At 38.3% G+C, this 21,756-nt stretch overlaps 2 protein-coding genes across 8 annotated transcripts in view; both read left to right on the top strand.

Moving 5' to 3' along the window:
• lrp5 (low density lipoprotein receptor-related protein 5) overlaps positions 1 to 2,733 on the top strand; it is a 55,287-nt gene extending 52,554 nt beyond the window's left edge. For both annotated transcript variants that reach the window (XM_043227707.1, XM_043227708.1), the window contains exon 24: positions 520 to 2,733. In XM_043227707.1, coding sequence (XP_043083642.1) covers positions 520 to 778 — 259 coding nt within the window. In that variant the 3' untranslated portion in view covers positions 779 to 2,733. The remainder of the gene's footprint in view (positions 1 to 519) is intronic.
• Positions 2,734 to 7,129: 4,396 nt separating this feature from the next.
• ppp6r3 (protein phosphatase 6, regulatory subunit 3) lies at positions 7,130 to 20,242 on the top strand. 6 transcript variants are annotated; one of them, XM_043228029.1, is made up of 26 exons: positions 7,130 to 7,331; positions 10,422 to 10,600; positions 10,744 to 10,977; positions 11,070 to 11,256; positions 11,330 to 11,467; positions 11,667 to 11,732; positions 12,684 to 12,796; positions 12,934 to 13,047; positions 13,137 to 13,266; positions 13,527 to 13,679; positions 14,167 to 14,325; positions 14,425 to 14,489; positions 14,594 to 14,709; positions 14,799 to 14,884; positions 14,989 to 15,075; positions 15,366 to 15,412; positions 15,752 to 15,806; positions 15,909 to 16,039; positions 16,122 to 16,243; positions 16,331 to 16,511; positions 16,680 to 16,777; positions 16,854 to 17,037; positions 17,364 to 17,381; positions 18,245 to 18,352; positions 18,979 to 19,065; positions 19,161 to 20,242. In XM_043228029.1, exons 3-26 carry the CDS (start codon positions 10,751 to 10,753, stop codon positions 19,210 to 19,212), a joined length of 2,724 nt encoding a protein of 907 aa, XP_043083964.1. In that variant the 5' UTR covers positions 7,130 to 7,331; positions 10,422 to 10,600; positions 10,744 to 10,750; the 3' UTR covers positions 19,213 to 20,242. The 6 variants fall into 6 exon arrangements, with proteins under 6 accessions (XP_043083964.1, XP_043083963.1, XP_043083961.1 ...); XM_043228028.1 differs by having other exon boundaries at positions 15,333 to 15,412; XM_043228026.1 differs by having other exon boundaries at positions 15,315 to 15,412.
• Positions 20,243 to 21,756: the final 1,514 nt, after the last annotated feature.

Raw genomic sequence — 21,756 nt, 5'->3', positions numbered from 1 at the left:
AGGGTAGATATGCTAATAGGTAGGTAAGTAGGTGGATCATCAACATATCTGTGGTATATGGTAGATATATTGATATCTAGTTAGATAAATAACACAAATATGTAGCATGGTAGGGTAGATATGCTTAAACATGGGAAGGTATCTATTATGGTGGGGTAAATATACTCATAATAACAGGTAGATAGCTCAGCTTTTTAGTATGGTAGGGTAGGTATGCTGATAGATTGGAATATATATATATATATATATATATATATATATATATATATATATATATATATATATATATATATATATATATCAAATAACAGGTATGGTTGGGTAGATATGTTTAGAGGTGGGTAGATAGCTTTAATTATCTGTGGTAGGGTTAAAATTTAGTTAAAAATAGTTAGATTTTAAAATAGCTAAAATAGATAAAGGATGACTGAATAAACAACAGGCTGACTGAACAGATGGGTAGACAGGTCAGACATCTCAAGCTCAAGTTCCCGAACTCTAAATGTTTGCCCTCCACAGGCCGTACATGATGCGTGGGGTCGCGCCCCACCACCCCTGCAGCACAGACGTGTGTGACAGCGACTACACCACCAGCCGCTGGAAAAGCAACAAGTACTACATGGACCTCAATTCAGACTCTGACCCCTACCCTCCTCCCCCCACGCCTCGCAGCCAGTACATGTCAGCGGAGGAGAGCTGCCCACCCTCGCCCTCCACCGAACGCAGCTACTTCCACCTGTGCCCCCGGCCCCCCTCGCCCTGCACGGACTCCTCATGACACCCGGCAAATGGCCACGCTTTGTACATAGTTTTAAATAGTTTTAAAAGAAGAAACAAAGATTTTATTTTATTTTCCACACGCTTTGTTCAAGAAACATTTCAGCTTTTTCGAGGAGGAACGGGAAACGGTTTTCCGGACATTTCTTCCTGGAAAAAATGCACAGCGGTCGTGCCAGGACAGCGCTTGCACGAGTGAATTGTGTTGCGATATTTTTTTTTGCGCCCCGCCGTATCGTCGCGAGCTCTTCAGCAAGTCAGAATATGAATATATTGTTTTTCAATATGGTTATGATTTAATCATCTTTCTGTTTTCACGATGCCACTTAAAAAGGAGTTTAAATGCAAACCAAATTGTCAAAGTAGCACCAAAATCATCCGCTGCGGAGGAGTTGTACATATGTGTAATTAAGTAAATAATTAATTGTTTTCGTAAAGGCCACGAGGTGGCGTTTTGATTATGTTCTATGTGAATATGATACGATTCCAAGCATATGTTTGGTTTGTCCTGTTTACCAAAAGTGTGTTTGCTGCTATTGTACATACATCTTTTACTGTAAATAATGACAAATGAAAACAGCCAGCTAAAATGTTTTGTTTATATAATGAGAACTGACCATAGACCATTGTAAAATTGTTATTAATCTCTCATAGCGAAAGAGCTTCGGTTGTGTATAGTCATATCTGAATCTACATGTGAAACGTCATTACTTTGAAGGAGATATTGTCGTGTTTAGACTTCCGTTTTAAAGAGGCAGTTCCACTAAAAATGAAAATCTTGTGGTTCCGAACCGGCACGACTTTTTTTGGTTTCCGTAAATAATTAAAGGAGACATTTAGCAGCATGTCCAAGCTGCTTTTTCCCATAATAAAAGTGAAGGGGGACCAGTCAAAAAAAAGCTACGTACAAGACTTTTTCCATATTCTGTTGACTTAGGTCGCAATGGTCACCTTTCAGTTTTATTGTTGCAGAGCAGCATGGACGTTCTGCTAAACGTCTCACATCGTGTCCTGCGGAGGAAAGAAGGTCACGAGGGTTCGGGACGACATGAGACGTTCATATTAGTGAACTGTCTCTTTAAAGGTAGAAGAAAGTCGCCTGCTTTGTAGTGAACTGCATGGATTTTATCACATCTCATGGACTGAACTCATCGTAGGTGTTTTGTAAAAAAAAACTAAAAGAATAATTATAGTAATAATAATACAGTAAAACTAAGCTATGATTTGAATAAGGATATGTGGTTAATCTTACCACGGTAATGTGGTAGCAAACCGTTTTTTTTTTATGCGATTTAGAAAACTGTTTTGAAATTGAAATTTACCCCCCATTTTTGGCCAAGTTGAAGAATCAAACAATTTTTTTCTCTTTAAAATTCTATTTCAAAAGAGTAGATTTGTTTTTCAGGTTTTGTAGCACACGTTGTATGTCTGTCTGATCAAAACCATCACAATTTTTTTTTTTTTTTAATTCTCCTTGCCAAATTAAGCACTTATGGAAATTAGATGTGCGTGTAGAATTATAGACGTAGAAGAAGATGCTAAATGAGTTTTTCTCTTAACTCAGACTGATCACGTTAGTTGTGTTTTTACAGTTAGCCATGCAAAAAGACATAAAACGGTGTCTTTAAAATTAGATGAAATAAAGAAAATCAACGAAGACCAGATGATGCAGGTTATATGTTTCAAGCTGTTGATCTCAGTACGTGGCCCTTTAATGTTGTGAATGTGACTGAATGGAGTTAATTTGGATTTTTATACCACTTCGGCAGGTCAGTGGATCGACTGAATCTGTCTGGATCGTCCCATCCACTCACACCGAGGAGCTTTTTGCTTTCCGGTGCGCCACCAATGTCTTTGTTTTGTGTACAAAAATGCCTCATATAATGCACACTTGTGACAATTTTTGTATCAAAAGCATTTTTATATATAATAAAGGTTCTATTTTAAGAAATGTAATACTATTGTCGTCTTTTAACATTAAGACGTGCTTGTGGTTATTCTTATATTTAGGCGTATAACCTGGCATTTAAAGATTCCTTGAATGATTCATGAATGAGGAGCCCTGGGCTTCAGTAAAGCTATTGTTAATTGAACTGAGCAAGGTGCGTCTCAGTCCAGTGCTAACCCTACAAACGTGACCAAGAATGCTCTAAACAGAGTCTTATGAAATGTTATTGTTGAATGTGACATTGCTGTGGTGGAATTGCATGTTAGGATAATTAAATAAATGTGTGTTTGATCATTGCCAGCGGTCCGATCGGGATTTGGGGAGTTTTGTCTTCTGCTGCCCTCATGTGGAAAAAACTGAACCAGAGATATATTATAAAAGAGGTGGCCCTCCTGACCAGTCGTAATAATACCTTATTACTGTATCGTTTTGTCATTTTCACCAATAAATAAATCTATAAGGCAAGGAAGAAATACATACGGTTGAAATAATAAAATGTGGATCAAGTCGCTTGGGTATATTTATAGCAATAGCCAAAAATACATATTATGTGTCAAAATGATTTTTTTTCTTTCATGCCAAAAATCATGACGAAATGTTTCCTACAGTGTAAATGAATAAAAGATATCAAAACTAAATTTTTGATTAGCAATATATTAGCAAAATGTTTTTTTGTTTTTTTTTTTGCATCCTCAGATTCCAGATTTTCAAATTAAATCTCGGCCAAAAATTGTCCAATCGCATTACTGTTATATTCAAATATTTAAATTAAGAACAAATTAGTTATGTATTATTAAATGCTAATGTAAACAACCTGTATTTATTTTGTTACGTTTTGTTTTTTACTTTTTTACCTATTTGTATATTTAATGTAAAAAAAAAAAAAAAAAAAAAGTTTAGGTCGTTATATTTATGTAGAGAAAAATGTAAAAATAATATGTTCTATTTTAATAAATAAACCAGTATAGAAGCTTATACATTTAACAATTTCTCATTATATATTATATAGAAATATTGTAATTCAATACAAAAAAACAATTTCCCCAATCTTTAAATATTTATGTAATTATTTTCCCCATTTCACAGTTATATTTATTTATTTATTTAGGGGCTTGATTCAAGTTGCATTATTATTAGTTAATTACTTTTTAATGAGTGTTTGCATGCATTTATGTCTGCAGCACAAACCATTAAATATATCCCAAATGTCACACCGCAGAGGCCCAGGGCCCAAAGCTTGCAAACAGCAGTTAGGAACTAAATGTACATTCTGCTTTCTCATTTTTCATCTCAAAGGCCTGTCCTCAGCCCTTGACAGAAGCGAACACATGTTGTGAGGCTCCTGAGTGGGCCGAGGGGGAGGGGAGAAGATGTCGACACCCCTCCATGTACCCATCTGTCTGTCTTTGTTTATGATCCGTGTAGCAGAGGAGCTAAAAAACACGGCTTGGAAAAAAGACACGTGAGAACACGCTTGTACATGTCAGGAGGGAAGGCAGGGCAGCGTTCTGGATCTTCTCGCTGTATGTTAAAAAAAGAAAAAAAAAATAGTGCGGGTCACATTTGGCCTCAATTGCGGGGACCAAAGGCTCCTATAAAGACAATAAAACCTGAATATTGTGGGGACTACTTAATAAACATAAAAAATATACATTTTATAAATAGAATAAAATAAATCAAAGTGCAAAATGTTTTCGAAAAGAACTTTTATTGACTATATTTAATGTAATTATTCAATTATTGGACATATCAGTGTTTTTTGTAAAGCCTGTTTTCATTGATCAGCAATCAGGCAAAGAAAAACGTCATCTTTTAGGTCTAGTACAATTTATTGGAGCTAGTACTGTACTAGATAAAAAATGCATTTCATTACTTGAAATAAAAAAATCAGGCTAGTGCTGACAAACTATTAATAGTGATTAATCACATAATAAAAGTTTACGTTTGTATGTGTGTGTACTGTGTATATTTAGTATGCATATAAAAATACACACACATACGGTATATATTTAGAAAATATTTAGGCTACATAATATATAAATATATAAAATATTGTAATATATGTGTATATATATATATATATATATATATATATATATATATATATATATATATATATATATATATATATATACAGTACACACTCATATATTATTTATTTCAACAAAAAAACATTATTTTGGATGTGATTATTCGTGATTTGACAGCACTCTTAAAATAGAAATAAAATACAAATATTGCATTTAAAACTCAAATGTTAAAAGTTTTAAATTAAATATTTAAGTATTGTTATGAAAGCTAAATGAAAAGTTGACATTACTGTAAAAACAGTTTTTCAAAGTTATGAATAAAACCAAGATTATTAAATTATGCTAATAATAATAATAATATGGAATAATAAAGCTCTGTCTGCATTCTGAGAAGTTTTGAGATACTGAGTTAAAACATTTTGCAGTCCATAATCTTCTGTACGTACGGTAAAAGCCTTCTGGTTTGTAAAAAGGGCTCAAAGTAATTACAAAAGAAATGGCAAGTACACACTTAAATGTAATAAGTACAAAGACAAACAGTATTTTCTTTAATGTTTGTTATTTACAGCCTTGACATAAAAGCTTTATTATTTTTCCCATCTGTGACTAATGAGCCCAATTATATAATTGGTCCCGTGATTATAATTCCCTTGTATGAACATGCGATTCTTTGTTTCATTCCTTCAAGTGCTGTTCACTGGAGATCTGCTTTTTTTCCCCACATGACGGTACATGCCGCGGATATATGAAAAGAAGAAAAAACTGGACAATAATCATGATAACTGCCTCCTTCTGATGAAAGCTGACACGAGAAACATCTTTCTCATGGCCCAGAAGCCCGCAACATTTAGATTACACACTTTTCATGACATGATCTTTGATTAGCAGAGGCAGGATTTTGTTAGACAATCATATGCACATGTTTCTTCATAATGTTTTTTTTTTTTACAGAGCAAAACCTCTTCAGTAAAACCATGATTTTTTTGTCGTAGAAACCCGCACGGCAGTCTGTAACCAGAAACACAGTGGAATCATAGGGTTAATTTGACCCATATGAGAAAAATTAAATCTGGCTGCTTTTGCTCCATACAATGAATCCACCACAGATTTGTTATGCTTATGGAACATGCGGCGCAGAACAGATCTCGCGTGTCTGAAATGCAGTCGTCATCGGCTGAAACAGATCAGTTCCACAGCCTGACGCTGTAGATTTATGCATCACATTTAACATAAGGGTCACACGTCAGATCCTATTTGGCATGCTACACTTAACCCGTAATTGCCTGTCTGCTCTACCGGCCGGCTGTAGAGTACAGAGATGCGGCCCAGACCTCTTGACCCATATTTCATCAATAGACGCAAGAAATCCAAACACTTAAACACATAAAAAAAGCTAGAAAGATAGACCAGGTTATCTTAAAGAGGTACTTCACCTAATAAATACATAAATAAATAAAATGCTAAATGCACCAGATTTGAACAAACTTGCTTTTTTTTTTGTTGCATAAAGCTATGTTTATAAATCATATGCAAATTAAACTGCTGTTTGGTGTAGGCCTAATCAATTTATTGTTGGTTTGAAACAATGCCTTTGTTTACAATGAATTTCTGTCATCTGTGCGCGTATATGCATACGTGTACATATATAGCCTTTAAACACATTTTTTTATATGATATAGCTCGATGTGAATTTAAACTCCTGTTTTATGTAATCGATTTCATGTTGAAATAAAGCCTTTCTTGAGGCGAACTGGATGCTCCATTCAGTAATATGTGGTTCATGCACTCGAAGCTGATTGGACCGTCGGAATGTCAATCACCGTGACGTCTTATTGTTGCTAGGGCGTTGCAAGTAACGAGCCGGTTAAGGCCATTCTGAAAGCGACACTGTGAACGGGCTGCTTTGTGCAACGTTGAGAAGAAACTGAAACCTCGTTGGCTTTATCGTTTGGATATGTTGAAATTTAAGGACTCGGTTCAAGGGACAGGCTCTCACAAAGAAGGTAAGATAAAACAATATGTGCGTTTTAATATCGCCGTACTTTTAGTTTTGATTGACATTGTCGCGATCCAATCAGACGGGCGATTTTAAATCCAACTGAATTCTATTGGTCTTAACTGCTGTGGGCGTGTCCAATGATTCAATTTCACTTAAATATTGCTTCTGAAATGCATAATTGTGATATTTATTTAATTCCGACAAACAGAACGCGTTTTTAAAAATCGTCCCTGTTTTTGTGGCGTTTATAAATCAAAGATTTACCCCACACAGTCCGAGATTAACAAACACGACCAGCTATGATTGACACACAAAGTAGCCAATGAGCGAGCAGCAGTGGTGTATGATTGACAGGTCCTCTACCTCAGGTGGGGGTTGGGGTTGTTGAAGTTGATAACGCCGCCATCTTGAAAAGTGAACTCTGATGGTCTCTCTTTTCGCGCCTGTCACAATCTGTTATAAACACCTCATTCTATAATACCTCGCCCCATTTTTCTTTTTTATTCCGGTAACCGTTTTATCCAAAGGTTCGCCAGTCTTCATGCCGGGCTTTGGCAGGATTCCGCTTTCTTAATCGGTACGTATTTGTGTTGTGTGTGTCTCTGTTAGCTTAGCGTTAGCCAGTTACCACTTCTCTGTTTTGCCGAGTCAAAACAGCACAAATTTCCAGTCTTTTCTTTCATTTAACTGTATTCTTCTCACATTAGCGGGACTACCGCGTATTTAAACCAACACAGACTCCTAAGAAAGTGTCAAATGTGTAATATCGTTCCGGCGGAAGCTCAGTGTCGGCTAATGCCGGGGCCCGACATGCCGAAAAACTTCAGAAAGTGAGACACAAAGGCAAAACCTAATAGGTAATCCACCTAGACAACGTTTTTGACCGATGTAAATGCACGTGACCGTTGTATTGGTATGATCAAACGCGCTTCTAGTGCTCCAAAATGTTGTCTAGGTAACGTTAGGTAGTTCACTGGGGGATTGAGACGCAGCCAAAAACACAAACAGAATACCCGTCTGGAAATAAAATCTGTTTTTAAGATTATATGTTTAAACCAGCATCGCTTTCATGGAAAAACTGCTATAAATGCGATTTTTATAAGGATTGGTGAATTTTGGGTTTGAGTTGAGTATAATTTTTTTTCTTCTAATGTAATACATTTTGAAAACGGGGTCCTCGATCTCTGAAGAGTTGTTTACGGCATGTACCGATCGCAGATCTGCGTACTTTATTTTGGCCCATCCGTAGAAACGCCGCTAAAATCTTCGAACTGTTTATTTCCAGTCTTGTGTGATTGTGATTGCTAGCGAAAGCTCCTAGAAGATTGCTCGCTCTTGTAAACAGTCTAGTCGGTTTGAAATGGCAGCACATTTTTATGGTCTACTCGGGCAGATCATCTCTGCATATTCGATTGTGAGTGCAACTGGAGGACTTGTGGTGGTGGCGGCGTTGTTGTGGCCTCTGGGATGCTGGAGAGGTTTGGCAACACTATTTTTTTTTTTATAGCCCCTGAGAGGGAGTCACGAGGATTTTCTTCAGCTCAGAGTTACTCAAGCTGAATGGTACAGGTGATCGAACTTTTACACTTGATACTGTTGCCAAAGTGAACCTGGAAATGAGTATAAATCACTCGCAGCAACCAGTAAATCACAGTTTATTTGTGGTATAAGCTTTTATAAATGGTTGACTTTCAGTGCAAGTGTCACAATGCTCTTTTCAACCAAGTTATGTTGATATCGAACATTGAATTGAGCTTTTTGCGTCTGTCAACTTTCAGTTCAAGTGAAAAGTAATGCATGCTTCTTACGTTTGGTTATTTTTGAAAATCCTTCGTTGCCATTCAGTCACAGAGGTTTATTTGCCCTAAAGTATGGCATGCTTCTGTAATGTCTTTTATGTCAGTGTTATGTACAGTCTTGATGATATAAATGTAAGTCATGCGGTCTCAGCTTCAAAATATAACCTGTGGTGTCCGTGTTGTTTAATGCATGCATATATTTATAGATGTCCTATTTGGCTCACCGCTACACATTAATTTAAACTCAATGCGCTATGCAAGCGTCACTGATGACTAGTGAGTTCAGAAGCGGAGGATGTGCTACAGATAATCATCCATCACTTTGATGGACTGTTGTTGTTTTTTTTTGTTTTTTTTTTTTTCAGGAATTTATGTAGACATGCACTGGTACTGTTCAAAAGATTTGAGTCACTAGGATTTTAACATTTTTCTAAACAGCCTCTTATGCTCAAAGGCTGCAATATTATTTGATCAATAATTCTGCAAAAAAAACTAAATACTACAGTAACTGTGAAATGTTTTGCTTAACCTTTATGTACACGTGTGTGTGTGTGTACAATTTTTAATAACATTGTCTTCATTGTTACTGTTGATCAAATTAATAAGTTAAATACTGTCCGTTGACTCCCATTTTTTTGTGTGTGAATTATTGCATTATCTTTGTTATATGCCCAGTATCAAGATTATCATTTAAAAAAAAATTATGGTTTGTAGGCTATGACTATAACCCCTACCATCCCCTCTTTCAGTAATAACCTCCATTGTATGATAGACACACAAATAATTAAAATTTAACGGAAGTTAATACTGATTTAAGTAGTTGTAATTTGGCCACAGACTTTTGAATGGAAAGATCAACTTCAAGTTCGTGTCATTGTGACATTGCTTATTTTAAGTCTGATATTGATTGCACCAGAACTTTTACAGTGAGGGCTCCTTCAGGCTTTTTTTTTTTTTTTTTTTTTTTTTGATCAGTGTTTTTAAAATTCTGTAAATTGGTAGAAAGCAAGTTTGCTGGAGAATGGAAGTACGCTGATGTCAAAGCTCTTTTTGGTAAGCCTAGCCCAACCCCCTTAGTCTATTAATAAGCTTTCCTTCCTCTTAGCCATTCATGAAAGTCAAGATGGCTGCTTGCCAGCTTGGTAACCTTTCACCTCAGCGGTGTGTGTCCATGCACCTTGAAGACTAGAGAAATAGTGTCTTTGCTACCCTTAATAATGCATAGCTGCGCGTTGATGTCTCCAATTATAACAATTTGATTCCCGAGCTGTCAAATGGGCATTTGAGTCAGTTATGTTAAAAACCGTACACTTTCCTTGTATGAAGAACAAATAGAAAATGAAACTGATTACTAATTCAAAACCACAATCACGTGTGGATTGAGTTAATTATTGTTACCAACCGATCAGTGGAGTTAGTCTGGTGAGAGTGCATCTGTATTTGTTGTGTTGCTAGGTTCTCAACACCACAACAAGGAATTTGGTTTTCTTAAATCTTTTGTCATTTTTTTTTTTTCCCCCATAAACAAAACTACCGTTTGTTTTGTCACTGTAAACTAGTGCGTGGTTGTTCCATTAAATCAGGCTCTATTCATAGAATTAGAATAGATTCAACATTTGGAAGCTGTTTAAATAATGTCTATTTGAGATCCTGGCAAACTGGAAATGGTCTGTTGTTATTGTTAGCAGCATTTGTTTTGCAGTGCGTATTTGTTTTTAATGCCGTGACAACTAAAGACCATTTGAGAGAGTAATCTTTAGAATTGGGCAGGTCTGTTTATAGAAGTGACTAATCGTAGAGATATATTTCACTGTTCTTCACAAGTGACGTTATGTAAACCGTAACCCTCTTTTTCCTGTCTGTTACAGGTGTGTGTTGAGCGTTTTTGCTGTGGCAGTGGTCATTTCTGCTGCATGTGTCCTTTATTTAAGGGTCTGTCCAGTTTCTACCGCCTGTGGTGCCTGTAATGGGCCAGAAGTCCCAAAGAGCACAAGCATTATTTTATTTTTAATCAGAGTTTTTACCCTCTGGTCTCTGCTTCACTCAGGTAAGCTTTTTCATAATTAGTCACGTTGTAAATGTAGCATCTTTACAGTTATAATGATAATGCAACAATCGCCAAAACGTCATAGATGAGCTATCCTAATCTCATTTTCAAAACCACCCACTCCTATTTATTTTTTTATTTAGCAGCACCATGTTTTGGAAGTTTGATCTGCACACGACGTCCCACATTGACACGCTCCTGGAGAAGGAAGACGTTACGCTGACAGAGGTGATGGACGAAGAAGACGTCTTACAGGAGTGCAAGGCTCAGAACCACAAACTTGTGGACTTCCTGGTGAGGCCGCAGTGCATGGAGGATCTCGTGGGCTACATCACTCAGGAGCCCAACGGCGATGTGGAGGAGAAGATCAAATACAAGTAAAAATAACATAGAAAATAAATATATTGTTTTTCTTTAAAAAATAAACAATTTCATGACTGTTCCCTTTTTTTATTTGTTTTATGTAAAGGTATCCCAACATATCCTGTGAACTCCTGACCTCAGATGTTAGCCAGATCAACGACAGGCTGGGTGAAGATGAAAGTTTACTGATGAAACTCTATAGCTTCCTACAGAACGAGCCTCCCCTCAATCCTCTGCTGGCCAGTTTCTTTAGCAAGGTCTTGAGCATCCTGATTGGGAGGAAACCAGAGCAGGTACATCTTCAGACATGCTGCGTTGTGTTCATGTGGATGCGTAAAAGTGAACTAAACCATCTTTTACGTTTAGATTGTGGAGTTCCTTCGGAAGAGGGAAGACTTTGTGGATCTGATGATTAAACACATAGGGACCTCAGCTATTATGGATCTCCTGCTTAGGATGCTCACCTGCATTGAGCCGCAGCAGCTTAGACAAGATGTATTAAATGTGAGTTTTTATCTATAAGAGAGGTTTTCTTGATGTTGGTGTAGAAAGTGCTTTGGCTGCATGCGCAAATTTTAGTTTGGGTAGCTATGGATGTTTTTCATTTGAGTACAGCAGGAAATTCAACGGGGATTAGTCATTAATCCACTCACTCTCATCGTAATGCCACCTCACAGTTTCCTCTTCATCTCCTCTCTTGCAGTGGCTAAATGAAGAGAAAGTTATACAGCAGCTGGTTGATATGGTACAGCCGTCACAAGATGAAGACGTAAGTGATGTCCAATAAAGCAATGTAATAATATATACATATTTGTTTTTATTATTGGAGGGGAAACAATTGGAAAACAAGCAATTGAAGCATGTATTTCCAACTGCAATGAGCACAACTGGCGATGGAAAGTACTCTGCCTTAAGGCCCGGATATACTCTACTTTCCACGTTCTGTCTCGCATTTGCACAGCTTTCAAAGTATACTCGATCGCTGATTAGTGCAGGCAGATGAGCTCAACACATGCGCAGTACCACTAACGTGACTCGCACATGCGCTGATGTACGTGGACCGTCCTCACCGTCTCAAGAAATTGCCAGCCCTTTAGATGACGAAAATGACAATGCGGACGGCTAAAGTATACTTGGGCATTTACACTGTAGTTTGTACGTTTGCAATATTTGTGGTGTTTGCAAATTATAAAGCAACTTTTTTGAGCATTCAGAAAGTTGTATTATCTGCACAGACCCCTCTGGTTTGCCAGCTTCATGACTGAAATGAAATGCGCTGTGTTTTTCTGCTAACTGGCAACTCGAGGTTGCAAAACAAAGTCCTGCATTCCGGGATGGAACTCCATATTTTCAAAGGAGAATAACTGACTGTAGCATTGTTTCTCAGATAAACATGCATGTTAACTTAGCATCTTTCTGAAATATCCGCAAACATATATTATGGTATTTTTAATGTTTTATGCTTTAAAATCATACACGCAGCCCCTTTTTTAACAATTGTAACAATAAAATATTTAAAAAAAATTTTTTTTTAATACATATACTATTTTTGTTTCATTTTGATGCAATTTTTAATTTTTCATAAAAGCTAGTGAAAATGTTGTTCTCTACTTTCAGTCCCAACTGAACTGCATGTCTGACCAGCACTTATTGTTGAGCCCTGATGACCCGTTCCTGCTTGCTAGCTACGTAACAGTAAATGCTTGTTCCCTTCACACAGAGACACTCAAACGCGTCCCAGTCACTCTGTGAGATCATTCGGCTGAGCAGAGATCAAATGTTCCAGGTGCAGGGCTGCTCAGAGCCTGACCCTCTGCTGGCCACACTGGAGAAGTGAGTTTGTCCATGTCAATACAATTCTTTCTAGTCGCTTTCTGGAAGGTGGCATTTTTGGAGGGATTAAAGTTGAGCTCAAGTTTCAGGCGCGCTAATGCTGTGGTGCTGAATGGGCTTTTTGTCTTCCTTTTCAGACAAGAGACAGTAGAGCAGTTGCTGTCAAACATCTTTGACAAAGAGAAGAATGATTCTGCCATAGTCAGTGTGATCCAGATACTTCTAACCCTCTTTGAGACACGGAGACCAGCGTATGTGCTTTCGGTTTATTTTATTTTTCCCCAACCTTCTTGAGTGCTTGTTAATATCTAAATATCATCCTCTAATTTTTGCCTTTCAGATTTGAAGGTCATCTGGAGATTTGCCCCCCTGGAATGAACCATCCTTCATTCTCTGTCAATCAGAGTATTCTAGATGCAGTCAGACCCAGGCTGAAAGATTTTCACCAGCTTTTGCTTGAGCCCCCAAAGGTGAAAACATTGTGTTGGCTAAACTTTGTATCAGCTGACCTAACTTGGACCGTAATCTCCAAATTCCTAATTACACTAAGCTTTTGGACAACAACACCACTTTGTGCCTGTGCGAATATAACCTGGCAGAATCTTGTCCTTTTATAAAGCAGCTTGTCTTGCAAAAATAGCAGTATACGTTGAATTAACATGTTTATAGTTGTTAAACGCTGTTTTTACAGTAACATCTAACATCCAGGCTTATCTCTGCTTTCATGTAGAAAACTGTTTTGAATACCACGTGGGGAGTGTTGGATCCACCAGTGGGAAATACTCGTCTAAATGTGGTGCGACTAGTGACCAGCCTTCTACAGACCAACACGCATATCATTAACCAGGAGCTCATTGCCCTCAACACATTGGGAGTCATACTAGTGAGTGAATAAGAGCGAAATAATAGACCTCACAGAACTCTTTTGCAATGAACAAAGCTACTGACAACTGTTTGGGGGTCAGTTGTTTGTTTTATAATTTATTTTGTTTGTTTTAATATCTCATGCTCACCAAGGCCACAATTATTTGGTGAAAGAAATGTAAATGGTACAGTTTAAACACTTTTCTAGTTTAATGTTTTAAACTAATTTGTTGTTGTGATGGCAAAAGTAGAATTTTAATTGGCCATTACTCTCTTTTTTTCAGAGTCACGTGATCCTTCAGAAATACTTTTTCTGTAACTGACACACATTGTCTTGTTTTAAACTAAATGAGTACTAATTTTGAATTAGTCACGTGGAAACTTAAGCGTTTTCTTTTTGGAACACAGCTATCATCAAGAGGTTTAAGACTGAAAAGATGTTTGAATAATACAATCTGTGGTTGAATGCCATACATGTTCTAAAATAATAAATTTTTTGTCTAAAGGACATGTACTTTAAATACTTATGGAATAACTTCCTGCACACGCAAGTAGAAATCTGTACGGCGATGATCTTAGCGATGCCTTCAACCCAAAGTGAATCTCCTGAAATCAACAGAGAAAACGACCAAGAACCAATAAGAGAAAACATCCTTATCAAACATGTGAGTTTATCGTCCTTTTTGCTTGCTCGCTTTCTGAAACACAAACCGTTTTCTTCACACATTAAAGTTTAATGCGTTCTCCTCCGTTCTGACCTGCAGCTCTTTCAGAAGTGCCAGTTAATACAAAGAATTCTTGATGCCTGGGGATCAAATGAGAAGGAGCAGTGAGTAACTCATAAATCTGAGGAACCATCCTGTTTACACATCTGTGACTCTGTGGTTTTGTCTGGAGAAGTCTTTGCTAAATCCTTCGTGTCTCTTTCTTTAGGGCTGAGGGTGGGCGGCGGAGAGGTTACATGGGTCACCTGACCAGAATAGCAAACTCTATAGTCCACAACAGTGACAAGGGCCCCAATGGGGCACAAATTCAGCAGCTCATCTCAGGTTTGTTTAAACAAATGACTTTTTCCTTTTTTTTCTTTAACTGGTTTCAGAGGCATTTCCTCACTCACTAGGCATTTGCTCACTTTCAGAGCTTCCAGAGGAGGATAGGGAACGATGGGAAGCCTTTACGTCGGGACAGCTAGCAGATACAAACAAGAAAAACACTGTAGACTTAGTAAGTGTGTTTCATTCATGGTCTTCTGAAATTACTGCTTTTTTTTTATACAGTGCTCAGTGTATTTGACTTGTTTCTCTCATTTCCCCACCAAACATTCTCAGGTTAACACACACCACATACACTCATCCAGCGACGATGAGGTAGATTTCAAAGACAGCGGGTTTCATCAGGACTCCTCCCTACAGCAAGTAAGTCTGTGCCTGGATGAGCTCACAAAAAGCTGCTATTGTAATATTTTAATGTTAATGGTATTTCTTCTAAATATACTAATGAATAAATCTAACTTTGTTTTAAACTACATTTACAGTAGTTTTAGTCCTTTGTGCACTTTTTGATGCAAAATGCTTAACTGCTATCAGCTGTTTTGAAATGAAGCTTCTTTGTAGTGTCAAGACTATATCATTATCATTGGTCCTGGGTTTGCCAGGCCTTTTCTGATTATCAGATGCAACAAATGACGTCCAATTTTATTGAGCAGTTTGGCTTCAATGACGAAGAGTTTGCCGATCAGGATGATGTCGGGGAGTAAGTACCCATCGTGCATGACGCTTTACAAATTTGACGCCTTTTGCTGGTATCGAATCAGTTTGGGGGGGAAGGTTTAGTCTTTTTAAGTGGTGGCTTTGGTTGATTTTGGTAGGGTTATTTTCAGTAAAATCACAAAGCCTGTTTTGGGAGGCTGCGTGTGTTAAATCATAGTGTGTAGATTACAACTGAACACTTAAATGTCTTCGTTCTGATTTCCTGTGTTTTTAAGACTGGTGTGGTGTACTTGGTGACAGTCAGTAATGCTGTGGGTGATTGGAGCTGCTTAAAGTATTAAGGGCTTAATCATACTAACGTGTTTTTTGTGTAATCTTGCAGTATTCCTTTTGATAGAATATCAGACATCAATTTTTCCTTGAATACAAATGAAAGTGTAAGTATGTCAGATATTTACTCAGATAAAAGTGTATCATTAGCTGAATCTATTGAAAAGCCGATTGTATGTTTTCATAGTTTGTTCCTTCTGTGCTCATAGGCAAACATGGCACTCTTTGAGGCCTGCTGTAAGGAGAAGATCCAGCAGTTCGAAGACGCCGGATCAGATGAGGAAGATATCTGGGACGAGAAGGACGTCACTTTTGCTCCAGAAGCACAGAGACGTACCAGGTACTGTAATTCTTGGAACACATTTTAAAGCATTTTTCATCATGCCGGTGTGTTGATTCTCCACGGCTTTCTTCCCACGCAGGAGCTCAGGAAGTACAGATAGCGAGGAGAGTACAGACTCTGAGGAGGAGGATGGAAAGCGAGACCCATTTGATTCCGCCAATGCCACCTCTGATGACAGAATGGAAGTGGACTCCGGGGATGGTGAGAATAGAAATAGATCAGATGCTGTATCTATCGCCGTTTAGTCTTGAGATGAAGGTCAAGGTTCCACATCATGCTTTGTTTTAGGACCGGTATGGACGGCTAATTTTGATGACGTACCTATGGACACGGGCAGCTCCACAGCTCCCAGCGCACCCGTGTCCACCTCACCGGCTACAGTGCCTGAACCTGCAGGTTGGAACTCTCCAAACGCAGCTGCAGATGCAGAGTCGAGTTGGGCCGACTTCTCTAGCTTCACACCTGTCAGGTACGTTCACATGACGCAAAAATCAGTGCGTTTTAAACATGTATATTCATTCATAATACTTAATTGGCATTGAACAAAATTGTACAGTATATAAATAAGAATGTCATTCATCGCTGAACAAGTAAATGTGGAAAACCCATCAGATGTTTATTTTTCTCCTTTATTTAGCCCCAAGGATCCTTTGAGGAGCAATTCCCCGGTAGCCATGGAGACCAGCATAGAAACGGTGGACCCTCTGGGTGTCAACGCGCCCATGCAGCAAGAAAGTACGAACAGATTCTTATCGTTCCTTTTGTTTGTGTCAACTCGCAGTGGTTAAAAAAAGATAATCTAATTGTTTAGACACAGATCAGTGGCTTTCCAATGAGAGTACCCCAACATCCCCCAGAGGGAAGGTAGGGGATGGCTCGGACCCCGAGGAAGAGCCTGTCAGTGACCGCATCACAGAAACGGTCACCAACGGCTCCATGAAGGAGACGGTCAGCCTTACTGTAGACGCCAAAACTGAAACTGCTGTTTTCAAGAGGTGAGTTCAGCAGGTTTCACACGGTGCCTTGCATCACTTCCTCTTCTCCCCTTTTGAGACACAAGCTTCACTTCACTCTGCATGTAGACCTGATCTTTCCTTGTCACGTATCCTCCTCCTCCTCCTCCTCCTCCTGCACCTAGAGCCGGCCAGGCCCTGGACCGCCCACCGTGTCTGTTTTAAACGGGGGCTGTTAAGATGCAGAGCATTGTAACATCTGTTTTGTCTGTTTGAGAACGCAAAAAAAAAGAACAATCTGTCCTTCTTGAACTGCAACTCTTACAACATGAGCTTCCTCTCTCTCTTTGGCGTGCGTGTGGCTTCAGAGTGTTGAAATCGTATCGGTATGTACAGCCAATCAGGGGGCGTGTCTTGTTTTGTTTGGTTTTTCCCATGTCGGCCACTGCGTTTGATTTGTAACCATGTTTTGTTTCTTCGTACGTATGTTTGTTTGTTTTCTTTTAAACCGTAATGTTTCCATCACCATCTGCATGTTAATATCAGATGTACTGGTTGTTAACGGCATGAAATGCCCCGTGCATCCTTTTTAGATGTAGCTCATTCTGATCCCAAAAGTTTCAAGCCCATGTGTATCCCAGTCTTTCCAACACCGCAGGTGAAGTTTTATGGATGTTCTTCTCATCTTTTGGCTGCGGTTTGGCCCTGTCGCCCTTTCGCAAAACTAAATTGAGTATGAGCCGGCCCTTTAAAATCTGGGCCATGTGAAGGAGTTTAATTTGTGTAAATCGGTCTGATAACGGAGTATGCGTCTCTGTAGACCATCCCTAGTCCAGAAATCCGCCGTGGTGGTCCTGGCATGAGACTTTTAGAGGAGGTTTAATTAATAAATGACGGTTTGTGCTGATGCCACCCTAAAGGTAAAGTTGGCTGGCATGCGATCACTTTGTAAAATTGCTAGCTTTGATTTTTACACCATTTCACACTCACATACTAAACGAGCTGTTGTGTGGTTCATAATCACTTCCCTTCTCTGTACGTCATGCTCATATCTTACTTGTCTGCCAAACCCCATTTCAGAACATTCTCGTTTTGCCCCGTTGCTTTTAATGTGGTCTGGTCCATTCTGCATGTTTTGTCCAGGGATTTAAAAAAAAAAAAAAAAAAAAAAAAAAAAAGGGCTTTTATTCTTTTGAAAGAGCGGCAATGAAAGCTCTTTAAAACTCTGACCTCTCTGATCGTCCTGTAGCGAGGAAGAGAAACGATCTACCTCTGAAGACGCATCTGCAAAGTTGTTTGCAGAGAGTGGGGAAGTGGAGAAAAGCAATTGTCCTCCTAGCAACTGTCAGAAACCAGGGTAAGAGTCTTTATTTGAAGTCGTTAGTCACTAAAATTAATAAAATGAATCATTTGCTTTTAGTAGAGTCTAGGGACCAGAGTTGTCATTAATCAAAATTGATAAACCTTTGTTTTTAATTGAAATATATATGTAATTTGATTTAATGTACAGAAGCAAATCATTTAAATAAATGTTCAGGGTTGTGTGGAATTTTTCCACGGTGCCGAATACGCAGGTGGAATTATGGAATCCAGTCAAATTTTAAAAGGATATATCAAAAGTAGATCAGTACACCTAAATCAAAACCATTAAAATGGAATCTGAACACCAGTGGAAAATACAGAATTTGATAAAAATGGTCTTTCATAGGTTCAATTACAGAATTTTTATTTAGACATAATTTGTTAATCCTGTTTTTGTTTAAAATGCACTTTGGGGATTTCATAGGCCCCTTGTACTAGCTCCCTTTTATTTCCTAAATCTACTGGTTTGAAGGAATATATTCTTGGTTTAAATATTTAAATGTTACTTGTTTTCTGCGTATTGATCTCGAATAACATTATATATTTCTATAATTATTTCTGCTGTAATTTTTAAAACCGTCATTTTAACTTTTTTTTGTTTGTTTGTTTTTTTTCCCCCAGTCTAAAGCACTTAGAAGAGAAAGCAAAATCCACTTGCAAAGCTCAAAATGGTCCCCTTGAGGATGCGGCCGCTATGGACGAAGCCAAGTGAGTTCTGTGCCTTCCACATTTTCCCCCGTTCCTCTAGTTTAGCGTTTGCTTCCACCATTGGCATCAAGCCCCTCTTCCTTTTCCCCAACCAGATCAGAGCAGCGCACGGCCAACCCTGAGGCAGCAGTGAACGGTCCGGCATGATGAGAGCAGCGCTGTCTGTCAGCTCCTGCCACGCACACCCCTCCTCCAGGACCACCCGGAGAGGCCTGTGCCAGACTGGAGCCCCCCAGAAACAACCACCACCACCACCACCACCATCATCATCACCACCGCTGCTGCTGCTGCTGTCTCTTACTCCAGCACTGCACTGACGCCACCAGATCAGGACCAGCAATATTCATATTAGACAGTTGTACAGAAAATTTGAACTGTTATGAAGAGAAACATACTCTAATGAATTTTTTTTTTTTTTTTTGCATTCGTTTATATACTATTGTTCTTATGAGGTGATCTGTCTGACATCTTGCCACTTAAAAGTGAATAGTAATGTTGCTATAGTTAAAAATGATTGTATGAATAAAAAAATATTTTATAAAAGACAAATGTATACAGAAACAGAGGATTGATAAAAACTGAAATATACCGATTGGAACGTTAATGTGTGACCAAAACATAAGCTGTCTTTTTGATAGGATTTTCCTCTTGCACACAAATCTGCTATTTAATTTCCAAGTAAAAGCAACAGCTACCACAGAAATCTTAAATTGGCAACTTATGTCGGTCTGTTTTATTTTTAAGCTTGTCGTTAGGAGAGATCTTCAGAAATGATGCTTTATTTTGCCACTGGTGTTATTTGTAAATGTTTCTTGTATCCTTTCAACACGAGCGAAATTTGGACAAAAACACTTTTTGGTATAGTTTTTAACTTAATTTATTCTCAAAGAGATGGTATGTTACGTAGACCCCTCCCCCTCCTTGATGAAATTCAGATCTGCAGTGAATGGACAGATGGGTCTCCATTTGCATGTAGCTAGTAAGAGTGAGTCTTACCTACGGGCCTGCGTTCAGTACAGCCCAACTTTTATAACTGTTATCCTCTCCAAACAAGTCAACCTTTCTACCTGAAGAGTGATGGGAATGCAACATATTCCTGGTAATGCTACAATGATCATGCATCGACTTTTTTTTTTTTTGTAATAAAAACGCTATCTGTGCCAGCAAGAAGGAAATGCTCCTGTCTGTGAATCGAGCATATTTTGAATCCTGACTTACTTGAGTCCCGAGGCTCATAAAACAAGTTTACTAAAAAAGCCAGGATAGTTTTGGTTAGGTTTATTTAGTGCCTAATCAACTAGCGATGAGGCAGGCCGACTAAAATAAACCTGGCTTATTTAGTACACGTTTCATGAAACAGGCTTTTGGTCTGTGATGAGTATCAGTATTTATTGTCCAATGCCTGCTCTTGCCTGTCAGCCGGGTGATTCAGTTTATATTTAGGGCTGATTTATCAGGAGTCTTCAAATTGGGTAACGACGAAATCCATTGTTTGCTGAGTGAAGACAAACAACATGACTTTCAAGTTTGGAGGTCAGTACGCTGCATTTTTAATATGAAGCCAACAGGTGGCAGTAGAGTCATGGTAAAATACAGTACAGTTTTTCAATTAATTCCATTGCATAACTCCGTTACCAAATACATACGTTTTGTAAAACCGAGGTCAGATTAGGCATGGTTATTTAAAACGACAGGCTTTTTTAGATGCTCGTAATAACCCAAAACGTTTTGGATGAAATGTGCTTTTAAAGATCCACCGCACCGTTTTCAGATCACGTTAGACGCCATGTTGAATCTAATGGATGAAAATAGGGCTGTGAGGGTTTATAATAGGAAATGCGCTGTGTAGAAATCCTGGATAAATGTACATTTGCCAGAATTTTACTATAATAAAACCAGGCTTTGTTTTCGCAAGTGGTTAAGCAATACAAGAAATGCACTGTACTTCAGTCCCTCAACCTCGTGTTCATTTCTGTACAAAAAAAAATGGCGTTACCGTTAACATGATGCATTTACTTTTTTAGTAGCAGTAACAAACTATCAGTTCTGTAATCTGACTAAACAAGGTTTTAGGTCGTGGATGATAAATCAGCACACGAAATCACCCCCCATTACAATCTGTCGCCTGCGCTGTTGATTGTAATGAGAGCAATTTAGTTCAATAACTAACATCTTAAATCAGTCAGATCAGGTTTGCGGGTCTCATCTTGTCTCACGGGATGGTCGAGCTCAGGTTTTGTCGTTAGTTATTCGTTTAGGCCTGCATGGAAGCGAGTAAACGCTTAACATGATGGGCCGAGGACAAGAATAATACAAATCAACGAAATAGTAATAATGAAATTAATAATGAAATTAGGTCGTATTTACCAGTTGTCAGAATGCAGTGAACAAGGCTCAAATTGTAGTGTTTTTTGACACGGATTTTGTTTCTAACATCCTAAGCGTAATAGACGTATTGCAAAAACAAAACAGTGTTCATAAACTCCAAGCTTTTTGGATGGATGAACGGATCCCTGTATTTAAACGTGTTCTTGCCTGCTTTTTATTGTATTGACTGCTTTGCAAGCGTTATGAAAACACTGCTAAAATAAGACGATCACAGGATCCGCTTTTACAAGGGTCGTTGAATCATAATGTTCAATGAGCCTTGAAACACGTTGACATTTATGCTTTAAAGCAGATGCTTTCTCA

This window comes from Puntigrus tetrazona, chromosome 25 (assembly GCF_018831695.1).
Source record: "Puntigrus tetrazona isolate hp1 chromosome 25, ASM1883169v1, whole genome shotgun sequence".
In the NCBI taxonomy this organism is placed as follows: Eukaryota; Metazoa; Chordata; class Actinopteri; order Cypriniformes; family Cyprinidae; genus Puntigrus; species Puntigrus tetrazona.
This window is presented reverse-complemented; position numbering and strand designations above follow the sequence as displayed.